Genomic DNA, 18,130 nt, shown 5'->3' on the forward strand with positions numbered 1-18,130 from the left:
AGTTACATAAGTCCCTGCAGCACATTAGCACACATGTTCCTTCATGCGTGCGACACGCTGCACAGAGCCACCTCTTCCTCCCATTTTACTGTCTGGATGGTCCAATCATCCGTGACAGGCCGCAGCTTTTCATGAGGCTTTGTCAGTGAGTGTGAGTGTGCTGAGGCTGTTTCACTGGGACATTCACACTGTACAAAGGAGCCGGGACACCCGGGAGCCTCTCAGTGCAGCATGAGGGGCTTCACATGCGGTCGGTCTGTCTGCGGGCGCAGCAGACGGTGAAGACGAGTGTGGGATCTTCTCCTGGATCCAGACGGGACGCACCTCTCCGAGCAGCTGGAAACTACACGAAACTGTGAGATTCTGTCTTACCTAAAGGTGGTTGATGTTGAGGACACTCTTTATGTTTTCAAAGGCAGTAATATGTGATGTTTGACTCTATAATGTAGTTAGAAACAGAAACAAGGATGTTTTTAATTATTTATCAAGCTGCAGTTTTGTTTTATTTGCTCATTTATCGTCTTTAAATCTATCCGTGTCTGTTGTAATAAGGTGAAGACAAAGATAACAAGATATTGGATGTGTTTTAGTCACAGATATGAGAAATAAGGTGGATTATAGCTAGAAAAGTTCATAAGTAGCTTTTTAAAGTGGATAACACGGTTCTTTGTAATTCTTATATTAATAAAAGTGGAGTAGCTACGTTTCCACAGAGATGTGCCTTAATAATCCCAGATTTCAGTCATCCACTCAATGATCCTCTGTGTTTTGGAGGTTCTGCCTAAATGTTTAAGAGGCATCGCTTCGTGATGAATGGGACAGAAAATAAAAACGCATCTGGAGCCACAGAATATGTCACAGTTTGATCCTTTCAGGCTTTTCCAGCCTTAGTGAAGACACGATCTCGGTATAAATGAGTCAGAAGCAGCAGCTCATAAAGCACCGTGAATTAAAAGGATCGCTGGTGATGCTGGAGGAGTAACAGCAGCTCTCCTCTGGTGCAGGAAGCTTGTTGGCTCGTCTCAGAGGCTCCAGCAGCAGGAATGATGATCAGACTGGGAAGACTGACGCCAGGATACTTCCGGCTCCTCCAGGTGAGACTCTGTTTGTGCCATGATTTATAAAACCATCTCTGCAAGGATGCGGCCTGTTCTCTGACTTAATACATTTTTTATGAAGACAGTTTATTCTCAGAGAGCTGACGAGCTCATCTTATATAACCGGCTGACTCCACCTCAGGAGAGAAGCATGTGGTAACATCCTCCTCGCCGCTCGCATTGATCAGCCTCAGAGGTTGACTGACAACTTGTTGCTTTGGGAGTCCTTTTAAAAGGTTTTGGGGAAACAAAAGGTAGAAATTTATGATTCTATTCAAATGTTGGTGAGAGAAAATGAGAGATTTTCATCTGAGCCCTAAAGTGGCTTCAATGACATCATCCTGACGAGGCGATTTCTTTCCAAGCTGGAGAGGAAATCCCAGCGTTTAGCTTCCGGAGACTTTTTAACCTGCGTGAGAACAACAGAAATCTCTTTTTTTGGGGAAGCCTTCATTTGCTGTCATCAGTTCCGGTAACTTCTCGCTGCTTTGGTTGACTCTCCGTTCTAAAATCTTACCTCTGAAAGAAGAAATACTGTCAAATGTAATGTTAACGTGAGTTTAAACTGAAAAGTTATCCCATCGGACTGGTTTACAGGAGGTTTGTTTTGGGTTCTATCACATAAACGCATGAAATAAGCATGTTAAAAAGATTAAATACATGATTTTAAAGGCACGGTCTGCAGCAGTTAATGGCATCTAGTGTCACTCAGTGCTTCCACCCACAACCCAGCAGCAAACTGCGTCTGTATCTGCAGATTAAATCATCCGTTAAACAGAAAACAAACTTCATCTCTTCTTCTTCATGTCGACTCTTCTCTGATAAGATTGATTCATGTGTTCTGCTCCTTCATTTACATGATACTGTATGAATGTTGAGTTCAAATGAGCCATTTTTCCTGTTTTTATACGACTGATGTGATCAGTTTTGTGTTTTTTTTTACTTTAATTCCAAAACACTAAACATTTCTGTCTGCTGGCGTAAAAAAACATGTAGAATTTTTACATTTTTCCTGATTTAAAAAAAGTAACTTTGTTGAGTATTTCAGTGAGAAGAGGATGGCTTTAACAACCTGCCTTCACCTGTTTGCAGAGACAGATGTCAGGCGAGGTCCGGGTGCAGCTGCACAGCAGCGTCATGGAGCCGGTCGCCGTGGCGATGGCCACGGTGGGGATGGGCGTGTCTCTGTACAGCGCCAGGCAGATGACGGCCAAACACGGAGGTCACGGAGCGGCTCTGTGGGATGTGACTGAGGGAATGTTTGAAGGCCGGCAGTGATGTGATGTTTGTGGGAGGAAAATCAAAGTGTCTCAGAGCCAGCTGTTGCCCGGGGCAACGGGATTGCTGTTTCTGAATCAGGATATTTAGCATGTGAGATAAAGACTGCGTACTTTGGATGAAATGTCTGATCAGGGATTTTATTGTAAAGTAAAAAAATAGTTTTAATCTTTCCTGCAACTTATAGTGAAACGAAACAAATAAATGCAGAAAAGTTTGTAAGAAATCACCGTTCTGACGCGGAAACGCTCGTGTTTATCATGTTTTTAGGCTTCACCAAGCAGCTGCAGCTGTTTTAAACGCCATGTTTGCTAAATTATGACTTTTAGTTCATGTCAATGCAAGAAAAAGAAGAACACGTCTCACAGCTCTCAGTGAATTTTGTAGAAACACCAATAAATATGTTCACATTATCTGAGTCTGAGTGCAGGCTGCTGTTTTCAGGGTTCTCTGCGGGAAACGTTTACTCTCAGGTGGCTGCACAGTCTGTCAGGAGCAGCTCGTGTGACGGGAGACGAAGGTTCACTGCTCTGTGGTAGGAATGAAATGACACAAATAACTGGAAACCTGTTCTTCAGAGAAGTTTTCTAAAGTACAATAAAAACGGATTTTTTTAAACAAACACAAGAAGTCCAAAGAAATTTAACATTTGAAGCAGCAACACACCCAAGAAAGTTTACAAGATGTTGATATCAGCACCTGGTGACAGGCGACCGTGTCAGGATTGGATATAAAAGGAGCATCCACCAAAGGTTTCATCTTTCTCAGAGTAAGACTGTAAAAAACTGTGGTCAGACGCACATTTTCTGTTTTCAGACGTGTTGCTTTGAGTTTTCTGTCCCGACTCTTTGACCTGTATGTTTCCTTTTTACAACCTTCCCGTTTTGTTTGTTCTTTCTCCTAATTTCAGCCCCAGCTGACTGGGAACAACCAGCATCTTCTGCCACACTCTGAAGGAGCTGAAGGAGTTTTATAATCCTGATAACATGGCCCCAACTCTTGTTGGCTCATTAAACTCTGAAAGAACTCTCTTTTAGCTGCAGACTCATACATTTAGACTTTTAGGAATTTGTTTTTTAAATTTAATTTCCACCACTTTTTCCTCAACTTGACATGAAAAATAATTTTCAAACATGTCCCTGGTTACAACAAGTTTACTTGCCAGAATCTTAAATAACATAGTTTTGTGTCATATTTGGGATTTGGGATTTGTTTTCACCTACAAAATGAAACCGCAGAATAAGAGAAGTGATGTCAAATTCTTGCCGGTAGTTGAAACTAAATTAAAGGGATCATTAAAACGGAAACTTTTTATTAGAAACTGCCAACTCTTCATCTGAGAGCTGAATATGAGCTCGTGGGGTCTGTGGTCCTCCATCCGGCAGGTGTCCCTTTGACTCAGCTGCTCTGCGAAGAGAGAAGAAGACGGAGACAGAGGTTTCTGTCTGATGGATGTCAGCTGTTAGTCACGTTTGAGGAGAAGACGCCCCCAACCGGCAAGAGACAGAGCGGGCTGGAGACCGTGTCAGAGCGCGAGACAGACGCTCGTGAGTTGTTCCTGTGAATCCACCTGCAGCTGAGGATGAGGAACAAGTTTGTTCGCGACCCAAACCATCGTCTGTTCCTCTCCAACTGTGCGTAATTTGAACATGCTTGCAGAGTTCGTGCGTAAAAGTCTGCGCTCCTTCTCCGTCCTGTCCTCAGTGTCATCCTCATCTTCATCGGGTCTCGAGGCGGTCCAGCCCATCTGAAAATGGCTGTGCTCGGTCCCGCCCGGCGGGGCTCCCCTGCGCGTCTGACCGGCTTGTTGTGCCTTTTCATGCTCTTTTTCTTCTGCGTTGCGTCCGCGAGTCGTCTTGTTGTTCCAAGAGACAACCAGACGCGGGGGGATCCTGTCCACGCCACGCACGAGGAGCCGCGTCACCACACGAACTCAACGGATCACAAGAAGGCTTTCCCCGTCCTCGCCTTAAACTACGAGCACGTCAGGAAGCCCTTTGAGATCTCTCTGTGGATCCTCCTGGCCCTGCTCATGAAACTTGGTGAGTGTCGCTCTGATCTAATCAATCAGCCTCCATCGGGCTCTCAGTGGGGGGGGGGGGGGGAATTGATCATCTGGGCTCAAGGATGCCAGAGATTCTTAAAGATTTTCTTAAACATTTAATTTATTCCTCAAACATGATTTTTTTAAAGCTATTTAAGTCCAAATTAAAGGTGGAAATGAAGCAGAAACGTTTCTGTTCATGTTTTAAGGTATTTGTTTGGCACCAAATAACAAACATGTTAAAATTTCCACAAAAATCACATGAAAAATGGATTTTTAAGTGATCTAAAAGTGTTCATGGACGACTAATCCTGCACAAGAAGGTCCAACACATTTATTCTACACCCAGTGAAACACTTTGTTGCTTTCTCAGGAAGAAACTGTCCAGCTGCATCAGTCTGCCAGCTGAGCCTCGTCATGGAGGAGCTGCAGCCACCAGTTATTTTATCATCTGTACCCCCAACTCTGCTCTTTACTCATCTGTAGGTTCATCACCACGGGAACAAATTCACACATTTATGTCTTAAAGATATCTAAAAGATGTTGACTTCTGTCACAGAAAAACAAGCAAATATTCACCTTTTTTTAATCTTAGCTTAGTGGAAGCAATGGGGGTTCACTTACTTTTCACACACTGCTTCTGTGTCATTTTAAGACCTCAGAATATATTTTAAAACCCTCCCACATGACTAAATATGTCCTGTTAACCCAACCAGAGCAGAATAAATACAAATAGTTCTGATAAATGTTTAATAATGAGGCCAGAACTGAGGTTTAGGAAATAATTAGTGATGGAGACAGTCCATTTGTTCATTGAATATTATTTTATGTCACTGTCAATGATCCTTTTTTCCAATTTAATTTAATTTCAATATTAATGTAAAGTTTAAATAACTAAAAAAGGCCTTTTTGCACTTTGCTTTTAGTTTAAAGAGGAAGAAAGAAAAATTGGTTTGTTTTTGCTTATTTATTTGTTTTTTCATTAGTTTGTTGATCTTTAATCAATAAGATATCAGATTTATCAGAAGTAAAGAAAGAATTACTGAGCTGATGGGATGGTTTTATCCCACCCTGCCATAATCTGCCAGTGACATCACGGCTTCCAGCTGATTTGGAACGAGCCGAATGGAGTCGGTCAGAGCAGATATGGAGGGACTGACGGATCTATTCAGAATAATTAAAGATCTCTCAGGAGGTTTGTTATTTTTAAACTGTTGTCGTGACCTTTCGCTCCGACACAGCTGCTCTCCTTTCAACACTGTGGCTGTTCGGGGGGGTTAGACGTCTCTTGGACAATTGAGTTGTATTTTATTCAGTTTATTTCATCAGTGAGACGTTTGAGACTTTTCTGAAGCCAAAATTTCACATCGTTCAGCTTTTTTTACGCTGATTCGTGCGTCTGAGTTAATGAAGATTCTTTCTTTTTTTTTATCAGCTAATCAGAGATAAACTCAGATGTCACTTTATTAGATTTGATTTAAACTAATACATAAATAATCTTTAATGCTGTCATTTTAATTTTCTGGTGTCTGTTTTTGATATTTCACCCACATGAACTTAAACAAATGCAAATCTGTTAAAATTATGTTAAAAAAAAAACAACACTATTATCTTCATTAAAGTTCACCAGGAAAGTCAATTTATAAGATTCCACACACACTTTTTTATAGACTTTTATTTGCAGCTGATATCAGATTTCTGATAAGTGCAAGTATCAATAACAGTGTCTGATCTCTGCATTGATTAGATATCTTAACACCAGTTCTTATAGTTCTTGCTGCAGTTTCCGAAATTTAACTCCTGAATACATTAAAAGCATTAAAAAGCAAGAAATACGTCGTGTTGGAGGTTTTTCAGGCTGCCTGAACGTTGTTTAACAGGATCAATGAAAAAAGCCTTTAATTATTCCCTCTTCAGTTTTATTTAGATCATTTCACACACCCCAGCTTTAATTAGGCCTATAGCAGCCTAATTATGGGATGTTTCAGGCTCACCTGAGCCATCCCTAACTATAAGCTTTATCAGAAAGGAAAGTTTCAGCCTGATCTTAAAGGTAGAGAGGGTGTCTGCTTCCTGAAGCCAAACTGGCAGCTGGTTCCACAGAGAGGGGCCTGATAACTGAAGGCTCTGCCTCCCATTCTGCTTTTAGGGGCCTGATAACTGAAGGCTCTGCCTCCCATTCTGCTTTTAGGGGCCTGATAACTGAAGGCTCTGCCTCCCATTCTGCTTTTAGGGGCCTGATAACTGAAGGCTCTGCCTCCCATTTTGCTTTTAGGGGCCTGATAACTGAAGGCTCTGCCTCCCATTCTGCTTTTAGGGGCCTGATAACTGAAGGCTCTGCCTCCCATTCTGCTTTTAGGGGCCTGATAACTGAAGGCTCTGCCTCCCATTCTGCTTTTAGGGGCCTGATAACTGAAGGCTCTGCCTCCCATTCTGCTTTTAGGGGCCTGATAACTGAAGGCTCTGCCTCCCATTCTGCTTTTAGGGGCCTGATAACTGAAGGCTCTGCCTCCCATTCTGCTTTTAGGGGCCTGATAACTGAAGGCTCTGCCTCCCATTCTGCTTTTAGGGGCCTGATAACTGAAGGCTCTGCCTCCCATTCTGCTTTTAGAAACTCTGGAACCACAAGGAAACCTGCAGCCTGAGAGCAAAGTGCTCTGTTGGGGAAATATCCAACAATGAGATCTTTAAGATGTGATGGAGCTCGGTCATTAAGAGCTTTATATGTGAGGAGAAGAATCTTAAATTCTACTCTGAATCTAACAGGGAGCCAATGAAGAGAAGCTAAAACTGGAGAAACATGATCTCTGCTGTTAGATCTGATTAGAACTCTGGCTGCAGGGTTTTGGATCAGCTGGAGGCTTTTCAGAGAATATGTGGGACGGCCCAATAATAAAGAATTACAGTAGTTCAGTCTGAAGCTTGTGAAGCGATAAACTTGTATTAAAATCTCTCAGCGCTGTGAGACTGTTGTCCTGCACAGTTGGTTTTCAATCCCCAGTTTCAGCCATGGAAACATTTATTTTGTCCATCTTTCATGAACTTTCACTCTTGCTGCATGTTATATTTTTTGTTTAAGACAAAAAGAACGAGCTTGAGAAATAAAGCAAATTACATGTAATTACGCAGCTTTTTTTGCCTTCCAATAAGCTTTATTCCTTCCTCGGGGCAGTTAAAGATGCATTGAGACTTTTTGTTGTGGTTGTATTATCCACTGCAGTCTAAAAGTGATCGTTGTGATTGGCTCTTGGGGTCTCCGTTGGCTGGGAGAACACAGAGAAGCCTCACAGAGGCCTGTTATCTGTTGGTCCAGCTGTCGTCTCTGAGGGCTGGTCCGGCTTCCTGTCCTAATGCACTGCTCGATAACAAAGATCTTAGTGTGCAGAGTCAGGAGGTGGCGAGGAAAGCTTCACACAAGACCCCTGACTGCACAAAATATTCATTACAGCAGCCCGGGCCTCAGTAACACGATCGAGAGGCCGAATGTCGAGGCCTCCCTCAGCTGAAATGACGATAACAGAGAAGCTAAAAGCTAATGAGAAGCTAAAAGCATCTGGAGCACGCTCGCTGCCTCCTGTGTGAAGACACATTTTATATCTTTCTTTTAGCTCATTATTACAGTCCATGTTCCTCCATGACGCCACAAGTTGTGTTGAAATAATAAACATTGATATGACATGAGAAAAAACTTGAAGTATTTTGTTGGTCTGACCAAAACCGGACTTTTAAAACGCGTTTAAACATGTTAGACTGACCGAAAATCCAGCTTCTCAGAACTGGACTGAATGAATCCCTCCTGCATGTAAACGCTTGACTAGACTCAGATGGTCGAAGCTGTTCAGGCTCCAAAGTTCCATCTTTCTGCATCTTTTAGTAAAACTAGTAAAGTGTTTATTAATCCAGCTAAATTCCCAGTAAAGCTGCTCTTATTCACATATTTTAAGTCTCTTTAGTCAGGAACTGGGACTGAAAATCAGCCCATTAAGGCTGCGTGTCAGGTCATTTAAAGCGTTTCCAGACTGTCGCTCTGCTCTAATAAAATCCTGATTTTTATAACCCAAGAATCACCATTAAAGTAGCTTAAAGATGGCGTCTGAGCAGTGAATTCAGCTGGACTCACATGGACCAGAACCTCCCACAGAGGGGGTCAGAGGCTGCTGAATAGCTGGAAGGTTTTCTCATTCAGTCCACAGCTTAATAAAGGGGTTTAATTTATGTGCAGAAACTATTTTAACTATGTTTTTCTGAATCAAACCCTCTTTAATGTTCTCTCTGCAGGTTTTCACATCATTCCCAGGGTGTCAAATGTCGTCCCAGAGAGCTGTCTGCTTATCTTCGTCGGCCTGCTGGTTGGCGGCGTCATCAAAGCCATGGATGAGAAGGCCCCCATCCTGGACTCAAAGCTCTTCTTCCTCTACCTGCTGCCTCCCATCATCCTCGATGCCGGATACTTCCTTCCCATTCGGGCCTTCACGGAGAACCTGGGCACCATCTTGACCTTTGCGGTGTTGGGCACACTGTGGAACGCCTTCTTCATCGGTGGGATGATGTTCGCCGTGTGTCAGATTGAGGCGGCCCAGGTGAGCCACGTGGACCTGCTGTCCTGCCTGCTGTTCGGCTCCATCGTTTCGGCCGTGGACCCTGTGGCCGTGCTGGCCGTGTTCGAGGAGATCCACATCAACGAGCTGCTGCATATCCTCGTGTTCGGGGAGTCGCTCCTCAACGACGCCGTCACGGTGGTACGTTAAGTGCACGTATTTGTGTCTGTTTCACAGAGAAAGGAGCCGTTTTTGTACATTTGAAATGATTATGAATCAAAGAGTAGAAGAAAGAATCTAAGCTGTGCTCTGTTTCTCTGCAGGTTCTGTATCACTTGTTCGAGGAGTTTTCACACGCAGGAACTGTGACGGTGGGCGATGCCCTTCTGGGTGTGGCGTCCTTCTTCGTGGTTTCCCTGGGAGGCATCATGGTGGGCGTCATCTACGGCATCTTGGGAGCTTTCACGTCTCGCTTCACCTCCCACACTCGCGTCATCGAGCCCTTGTTTGTCTTCCTCTACAGCTACATGGCTTACCTCTCTGCTGAGGTCTTCCACCTGTCAGGGATCATGTCGTAAGTAACCCAAACCCTGATGAGCCGCCAGTCTCTGTGCTTTCTGGTTTTTAAAAAAGTTTTCAGTGGATTGGGTTAGGTTGTAGATATCCTATTTTTATTAGATCATACTTGTTAACGTCTACTTTCATGTAACTGTTGCTTAGACATCAGTTTTCAATAGGAAGCAAATCATTTCCCATGTGATCGAAGCCATTGTTGACACATGCCTTCAGTACAAATTAAAGATGGATGGAAGTGAAGCCAGTGAGGGTGTGACTGAGTGTGCAATAACACAGATAGCTCCAAATATAACCCCGTTCCCACTCAGATGACCTCACGTTCTGCCATTTTGACAATAAGACTCTTGATTCTCAAACCATACCAAAGGATTTTGGTTAATAAACGTAACTGTGAAGTTCGGCTACCTTAACATAACCAAATAGGGAGTGAAAAAGCTAATTGGATTACCAATGAACGAGGAAGAGTCTGTAAAAAGGTGGTCTTTAACTCTTTAACCCCCTTTCTCCTGCTGCCATTTCATGAGAAACATTTAGTTTGTCCATTTAAAAGAAAAAAAGTAATTCAGCTACAACAATAAAACCACTGACATGTGGTGAATGAGTCTTTGTTTTCAGTCTTCAGGATAGAGTAAGAAAATAACTGCACTGCTCTTCACCCGAGCCCCATTAGTGGACTTCATTAGTCTGATCTGATGACGGCAGAACAATGTGGTTTGCAGCGTATGTGGCCGGTCAGCTGGTAGCTGTGTCCATGCCCATGAACTAGAGAAAGCGTTTAAGATGGATTGGCAAGCGTCAGAACTGGACCAAGCAATGGAAGAAGCTTTTCCTGATCTGTTGGATTACATTTTTTTGCCTCGTTGACGGCAGATGTGTGACTTTTTAAACTGCTGAACCCAAAGCAGCAGGAAGGACTCTCTGAAATCTTAGGTTCTGTCATTTATATGGATTTAACTTGCACATACATCCCTTTTCAACAAACTTGTAAAGCACTTTGGTCCACCTTGCTGTTGTTAAACATGAAATAGAAATAAAACTGTTGGCATTTGTGCATCATACCACAGGAAAATACCACAGAAAAATTGTCTCATGCAGCTGTAAACATCTCAGGATCCAGTCTGTGTTATGAAGCTCTTCGCTTCCTTTCTCTCCTCTGATATCTCTAACAGCCTGATTGCCTGCGGTGTGGTTATGCGACCATATGTGGAAGCCAACATCTCCCACAAGTCCTACACCACTATCAAGTACTTCCTGAAGATGTGGAGTAGCGTGAGTGAGACGCTCATCTTCATCTTTCTCGGGGTGTCCACAGTGGAGGGTCCTCACAACTGGAACTGGATCTTCGTCATCTGCACGCTTTTCCTCTGTCTGCTATCCAGAGTTTTGGGTCAGTACAACAACACAACAGTCAGACATGGAGGTTTATTTGAGCTTGTTGGCAGACTACAGTGTTTCCTTTCAGTTAATGCCACAGACTGCATCAAACAGTGCCCTGGTTGTTTTCTTTTTGGTGTCTCCTGTTCCCATCCTATCTATTGCACATGTAAACATCTGAATTTGTTGTCTTTAGCCTGGACAAGGTCTCCCTGGTGTTAACAAACCTGGATATGAAAACAGGATATTGTGGCATCCAAACATCCACATTTTTAACCTTATCTGCTGGTGAAGATCATGGCTGATTAGTTAGAATTAGACATAACTATATACTGTACATGATGAGAAGTGCCGATACTTAATGACCATTTAACAAAGACATGAATAACCAGGTTTGTCATGCTACACATACATTTGACATAAGGAAATATTATCAAAATCCTGGATACATGTGCATGTAAACAGACACATCAAGGTTTTATGTGCAACAGTTCTGTTTCCTCCCGATCATTAATAGTTACGTCTTCAGATTTATTGATTTTATTTAATTCGCCATCAAGTAAATTAAATCAATGCTACATTAATTAATCCAGTAAAAAAAATTAATTTACAGACAGTTCAGCAACATAGCATTGCTTGAAATCTGCTTAGCTAGGCTAGCTAGAGTTAGCATGTAGCTTTTAGCAGGACTACTTTTGTCACATTTATTTCCCAAATATAAATTAATATTTTGATTTTATTTAATTTAAGTGGTGTAACATGCTCAATTGTTTAGATGTCAAAACGTCACAAGATTTTTCAGAATAAAATAGATTAGCAAAGCTGAGCAAATTCTCTCGAGCAAACTTTTCGTTGTTAGCTGGTACTAGCTAGACTGCAGCTGATGCAGTTTGGTTAAACTCTGTTTCTGAGTTCATGTGAATCACAATTTAAACAAGTATATGCTATGATATTTATATGGTATACAATATAACAATTTTATGGTTATGGACTAACAGTCAGATTCAGGTGTGAAGATGCCAGAGCTTAATGAGATTCACTAAATTTCTTCTGTTAGCCATAAGCAGCTGGACTACAGCCACTGCATTTTTGTTTTTAGCTTCTTTTTAAGTCTTTAGTCTTTCCCGTCTATTTCTACAATCTTAATTTTTACATGATATGCAGTATAACATTGTCATGGTAAGGATAGATACATAAAATTCAGATCCTGGTCCTAAATTAGCCTTAGCTCACTGCTATCTTCTGTCATACAGAGCAGTATTGCCTCTTTTCTTCATATATGTATTTATAAATGCATGAACACTTTTTCCTCCACTTTTTTTGTGGGTTTCAGGAGTCATTGGTCTTACATTCATCATCAATAAATTCCGTATCGTGAAACTGACCAAGAAAGACCAGTTCATCGTGGCCTACGGTGGCCTGCGAGGTGCCATAGCCTTCTCGCTGGGATTCCTGCTGACCGACAGTGAAACAAAGCACATGTTCCTCACTGCCATCATCACCGTCATCTTCTTCACCGTCTTTGTGCAGGTGTGGACACTCGTTAGAGTTTAGAGGAATCCTGCTGTATATATGTTTGATTTAATTTCAGTTTTTCTCTTTAGGGAATGACCATAAGGCCTCTGGTGGAGCTCCTGGCTGTGAAGAAGAAGAAGGAAAGCAAAGGATCAATTAATGAGGAGATTCACACACAGGTGAGATTTCCTGTCACTGTTTCCAAGATTCAAAAACTATGAAACATTTGTGTAACATGTGAGTGAGACAGTCCTGCACATCATCAATAAAATATGTGTAAATAACAGCATCTGTAAACACATTTTGCCATCAGTTCCTGGACCATCTCCTGACAGGAATTGAAGGTATCTGCGGTCATTATGGACATCATCACTGGAAGGACAAGTATGATTTAATTTCTGCTTATAAACTTATAAACAGTATACAGAAGGGTTTAAGGTGGCAATAATGGGATTGAGCATTTAAATATCACATTTTACTCCTTTACAGGACTATTTTTCTCCTAAATATCCCAAATCAGTTCTTCTTCTCATGTTATTGTCATTAAAAGTAGACATTAGAGCTTTAAAGCATAATTTACCTCCTTTATCACTATTCTGATAAACATGTCAGTTATTTTTGGGAAGAAAATGACCAAAGTTTCAAAGCAGCAAATATGAGGATTTGGTTCTTTTCTTAACGGTAAAATAATCAGTTACTGTTTGCAAATGTTGCTTTCAAACCGAGCCCGTATTTAAACCGATGATCACGGTGTTTTGACTTTTTTAGGAGCCATCGCTTGTGTTTTCATCACCGTTTTTTGCACATTTCACATCAGAAAAGGATGATGATCATGAGTGTTGATGGCTGTAGTGAATAAACTAATCGATGCTGAGTGACATGAAAGCGAAATCACAGCTGATCACACTCCAAACAAGCTCATGGAAGTGAGCCAGATGTTCATTTCATTATGAGTTAAGGATCTCCGTGTTTCCTGTCTTCTGTATTTGTTCAGGCTGATGCATGTGTGTCTGTTTCTGTTTGGTAAAGCAGTTTTAACTGAAACAAGCACAACTAATTTAATGATTGATTTTTCTGCCTCGTTCAGGCTGAATCGCTTCAATAAGACCTACCTGAAGAAGCTGCTGATCGCAGGCGAACGCTCCACTGAGCCTCAGCTCATCTCCTTCTACAACAAGATGGAGATGAAACAGGCCATGATGCTGGTGGAGAGCGGGAGTGCCGCCAAGCTGCTCCCATCTGGGTCGTCCGCCTCCCTGCAGTGAGTGTCAGTCAATGTTTTTAGATTATTTCTCAGGTGGAACTCGAAGGAGGTAACGGAGCAGCCCAGGCTGGTTATTGTTTGGGTGAACTGACACTTTTGATATGATTTAAATGAATATTGTGATTTTCTTTTTCCAGGATTGTGGAAATTGGATTTTACGCTGCTTTCATAGATTAATAAAAACATATTTTTTCATCGATAAATCATATGAATCTGATTTAAGATCATTAATTTAATCAGATTAAATCACAGAAACAAGACTTTGCTTCCCGTTATTCTCTCTTTGATTTGAAAATGGATCATTAAACACTAAATGATGTTTGTCTCCTACAAATAAACATCATTTCTGGATTTTTCATATGTGTCTAACACATTTAAATGTATATTAAATGTCACCTGTTCTCTTCATTGTTGTGCAGCAACAATACATTTAAAATAGTGTCTCGATCCCGTTGCCATGATCCTGTAAACCACATTATTCGATATAAAAAAACGTTTTATTGTGAAAAAGCTTTTAAAATAACTTAATGCACGTAGAAAGATTCCCATGTATATATATTTGCATTTACTTATTTTCATCTTTTTAGTGTTGTTTGCTGTCTTTGTCATTTCTCAGCTGCTTTACTTCACTTGTTGAGTTTTGTTTTGTTTCTTCTGCTGTTGGTTGGAAAAGAAATAGTTGAATTATAAGCAAAAATGTACATTTTTAAGATTACTGAATGAGAAATAAGTCCAAAAACTATGTTTAAAATTCTTTTGTTGTAATATTTATTTAGTTTTGTCTGTTTCTATTTGATTTTACAGAATCCTTGTTTTTTACCCTCCTTTACCTTTTCTGTTCTTTACCTTTTTTGTGTGAAATATTTAGTAGTTTAACATCTGTAAACCAATGAAACATCCTTTGATCGCTTTGTGCTTTAAGGCACAAGTTAAACTATTTTAATTTGGTGTCTCTCCACAGAAACCTCCAGCAAAAGGAACCGGCCAAACGTCGAGTGATCCCGAGCGTCTCAAAGAGCCGTGAGGCGGAGATCAGAAAGGCCCTGAGAGCCAACCTGCAGAAGACCCGGCAGAGGGTGAGGAAGGCGCCGCCGGATGTGATGAGTCCTGCTCCTGTGCAGGTTTTCATAACGGTGCTGCAGAAGTTTGTTTGTGACCCTCGTCGTTTGTGGTTTTTTTGCTCCTCAGCTTCGCTCGTACAGCAGACACGACCTGTTCATGGACCCGTTTGAGGACAACATGAGCGAGGTTCGCTTCAGGAAGCAGAGGGTGGAGATGGAGAGGAGGGTAAGTCTCACTGAGATTCACTCCTTCAGCCTTTTCTGCAGAAACAAGTTCATGTTGTAAGATTTTTGTTTGGCTCACAGATGAGTCACTACCTCACAGTTCCTGCAAACCGCCAGGAGACTCCCCCGGTGAGGAAAGTCTGCTTTGAACCAGGTCAGTGAGCAGCAATCCATCCAAGTATTAAAGAAAGTATTATTTTAAAGGTGTGGACACAGCCTTGTGGATCCAAAGAGCCTCTCTATGAAGCAGTGGGTTCATTGTGAGAAATAAAGGTGTCGATACGCGTGAGAATATTGTGATTTGAGATGATAAATCAAACCAGGCTGGTTTCATAACATTAATGAAGTAAATTACCTCCTGTTTTAGCGTTAAAATGAGGAGAAAATATCAAAAGTAAAGCTGAATCTGACTAATGGGAAGTTTTCCGTTGAAATCACAATAATGTTGTTAGCTTGAATGCTTTTTGCTGCAATAATCATGCTAAGACAATCATGACAGTCCTGATGTAAAAACCTCCAGACAAACATGACATTGATGCATGAAGCTTGTGTACATTTGCAATAAACTGCTAAAAATAATCAGAAAGGGAAATATTAAAACCAGAAACAGGATCAAGGCTTTTTACTGGCTGCAGATGCTGATGAATCAATGACTCGCTGCACCGTTTCTGTTCTCCAGAGCACAAAGTTTACACGTATGACGACAGCGAGAGCCCCGCCGGCCGAGCTGCTCAGCCCGACCCCAGCCCTCCTGACGAGGTCGGCCTGGTGCACGAGTCGCCCAAAAGACCCAATCAGAGCGGCGCGGCACGAGCCGGGGGCGGCGCCCAACAGAGGCCCACAGAGGCGGACGACAAGGAGGATCAACTGAAACTGGCACGCTGCTTTAGTGACCCCGGTCCAAACTAGGAGGACGCTGACGGTACCTTCCTGTCGGGATGAAGCACACTCACAGAACTTAAAACTTCACCGACATTATCATCAGATTCCTGCATGGAGCTGAAGCCTGAAATGTATCATTTTTATTTTTTGGATATGAAATTATGCAGCATTTGAACACCTCTTTTTTCATAATATTTTCTCATGCAGCATGTTACCAAAGAGTCGAGCCGAGACATCTTTCAGGTTTTGTTTTCGAGCCTGAACATTACGTCATGCAGTCAGATGGAGCGCTTGTTTTAACACAGCTGATGCACCGGTTGGGTGGAGTCATGCCCCCTCAAATCAAATATTTCACAGGTTTCTGTCACCGGGTGCAATGATGATACTGAAGAGGTTGGAGATTCTCCATGATCTCTGAAAAGTTCACTTCTAATTATTGCCATGAAGAATTTGTGGTTTACAGACGATAAATTCTGTCAACTTTATTGATCCTTTGACTGCTCCGGTGCCACCGATCAGTTCAAATACATTTTAAGTTTTTTAAGACTGAGGTGATGGTCTGACTTTTCCTCCTGCGCCGTCATCAGGTCAGTGTGTCGGATTTTAGGAAGTCCGCTGCTCAGTACGAATCTCGGTCTAAGTGAAGGAAAAGAAACAAATAAAACTCAGATAATGAGGGTTGTAGAGACGAAGATTAAAGTAAGTTTTGTTTAGAACAGATACACAAGTCAGCGGGACTTTGTTCACTAAAGGAAGGTTGTCTCCTCTTAATAAGACACGAGCTATGAAACATCGACAGGTTTATGAATATTAACCATTTATCATCTGTTCTGGTGGGTCAGAGCAACAAAAGTCATAAAATCCACCATAAATTACAGCATCTTGTTGTTGGAACTAAACTCAACACAAACACTGCATAATTTACTCAGACTTTCATTGTTTTATCAAAAGTAATTAGAAAAATCAGCCCGAATCAGATGTGTGGCTGTTCCTTTAGCTTCCAGTTTAAGACTTCGGTCCATTTATGTGGCGTCTGACTCACTGGAACTGGAGCCACTGATTTCCACTGAGGCAGAATCTGAGTAACAGCCAGTGAACAGCGGTGTGCATCGTAAACGCAGAGGGACAAATAGTAGGTTATGGCACAAATAGCTTCTGTCAGTGTTTTAGAGGCCAACTAAATATCCATAAATTCATTAAAAGGAGATTTTAAGTGTGTTTAATGTGGCATCAGGGTAAAATGTCTTCATAAGTGAGCACAAACTGACAAAAATATGCATTAAAATGTATTTTATGTGATCAATGTTGAAAATAATTTCCTCTTATGGCTGCTGAGGGGCTCTGAAAAAAAGCCAAAAGACCAAAACACCTGCAGGCTTCAGAGGAAGTATAAAATACTACGTGTTGCACAGTCTGATGTCTCCTGCTGATGTAGAAAGCTTGGAACTGACTGAAGAGTCCAAATGAAACTGCACACATTGTCTGAGTGAGCTCTGTGTCGAAGCTTGGCGCCGTTTATCTTTGTGTGACTCATCAGTGTTTTCTCAGGGACTGGCTCATCGTTTCGCGATCAGCTGCTAAAAGAAAATGCGTGTTTCAGTCCAAAATGTGACCATAAGGCGCTATATGTCCGCATCGTGGAAACAAAACTATGCTCCCGCTAACTGAACAAGCCTCCAGACTTTTGTCTTCAGAGTTAAAGAGACTTAATCGCCTGAGCTTCTGCTGCCTGTTCGCCTTAAAATGTTTCGCTTTTGTGTGTAATATTTTTGTATTTTGCAAAACAGTATGTGATGTAAACATTCATCAAATGAAAGAAAGCTTTAATTCCTGTGTGAAATAAAAGTTGAGTATTAACTGTGATGGATTTTATAGAGAAGCTGCACATTTCAGTTTTTAAAACCTAAGAAAATGTGTTCTTTTTTGTGAAATATATGTTCTGTTTGCTGCTGGGTTTTTGGTCTTGTTGTGTTTTGCACCTCAGGGCCACCACAGATCTGTGCAGCCATCTAAGCACAATAATGTCCGATTATATTTTATATCTTGAACAGGCTTTGAAGACGTTACACCACAGCCTCCGAATGAAAACTAATTAAAAGCTCCATTCTTTCAGGTTGTTAACCAGTGAGACGCTGAGCAGAATAACGAAGAATACCTAAATGATGAAGACTCCAGTCTTCCCGTGAGTCAGGAATTCTCTCTGTGGATGGCAGGAAGTTTAAGTTTAATCAGAAAGCCTCAAACTCATTTTGCACGCTGCTGAAATTAGAGTTTTG

The 18,130-nt window shown here is 41.6% G+C and overlaps 2 protein-coding genes across 2 annotated transcripts; both read left to right on the forward strand.

The window, feature by feature from the left end:
• LOC140275200 (putative transmembrane protein ZNF593OS) lies at positions 1–2,760 on the forward strand. Its single transcript, XM_072370615.1, has 3 exons — positions 1–355; positions 1,005–1,094; positions 2,190–2,760. The coding sequence occupies exons 2-3, from the start codon at positions 1,044–1,046 to the stop codon at positions 2,373–2,375; spliced, it is 237 nt and encodes a 78-aa protein (XP_072226716.1). The 5' UTR covers positions 1–355; positions 1,005–1,043; the 3' UTR covers positions 2,376–2,760.
• A 1,097-nt stretch (positions 2,761–3,857) lies between these two features.
• LOC140275270 (Na(+)/H(+) exchanger beta-like) lies at positions 3,858–17,711 on the forward strand. The gene is made up of 12 exons (XM_072370699.1): positions 3,858–4,417; positions 8,698–9,158; positions 9,281–9,531; positions 10,703–10,920; positions 12,241–12,437; positions 12,512–12,601; positions 12,736–12,806; positions 13,510–13,683; positions 14,648–14,762; positions 14,875–14,973; positions 15,054–15,126; positions 15,652–17,711. The coding sequence occupies exons 1-12, from the start codon at positions 4,129–4,131 to the stop codon at positions 15,879–15,881; spliced, it is 2,268 nt and encodes a 755-aa protein (XP_072226800.1). The 5' UTR covers positions 3,858–4,128; the 3' UTR covers positions 15,882–17,711.
• Positions 17,712–18,130: the final 419 nt, after the last annotated feature.

This window comes from Leuresthes tenuis, unplaced genomic scaffold, assembly GCF_036924035.1.
Source record: "Leuresthes tenuis unplaced genomic scaffold, fLeuTen1.0.hap1 SCAF_18, whole genome shotgun sequence".
NCBI lineage: Eukaryota > Metazoa > Chordata > Actinopteri > Atheriniformes > Atherinopsidae > Leuresthes > Leuresthes tenuis.

What these genes read in the sequence shown, in the direction of transcription:
- LOC140275200 (XM_072370615.1), top strand. Translation starts at nt 1,044, where the DNA reads ATGATGATCAGACTGGGAAGACTGACGCCAGGATACTTCCGGCTCCTC. An exon ending in GATACTTCCGGCTCCTCCAG is followed by an intron (nt 1,095 to 2,189) that starts GTGAGACTCTGT and finishes ACCTGTTTGCAG; the next exon opens with AGACAGATGTCAGGCGAGGT.
- LOC140275270 (XM_072370699.1), top strand. Translation starts at nt 4,129, where the DNA reads ATGGCTGTGCTCGGTCCCGCCCGGCGGGGCTCCCCTGCGCGTCTGACC. An exon ending in TCTGCTATCCAGAGTTTTGG is followed by an intron (nt 10,921 to 12,240) that starts GTCAGTACAACA and finishes TGTGGGTTTCAG; the next exon opens with GAGTCATTGGTCTTACATTC. An exon ending in GGGTCGTCCGCCTCCCTGCA is followed by an intron (nt 13,684 to 14,647) that starts GTGAGTGTCAGT and finishes GTCTCTCCACAG; the next exon opens with AAACCTCCAGCAAAAGGAAC.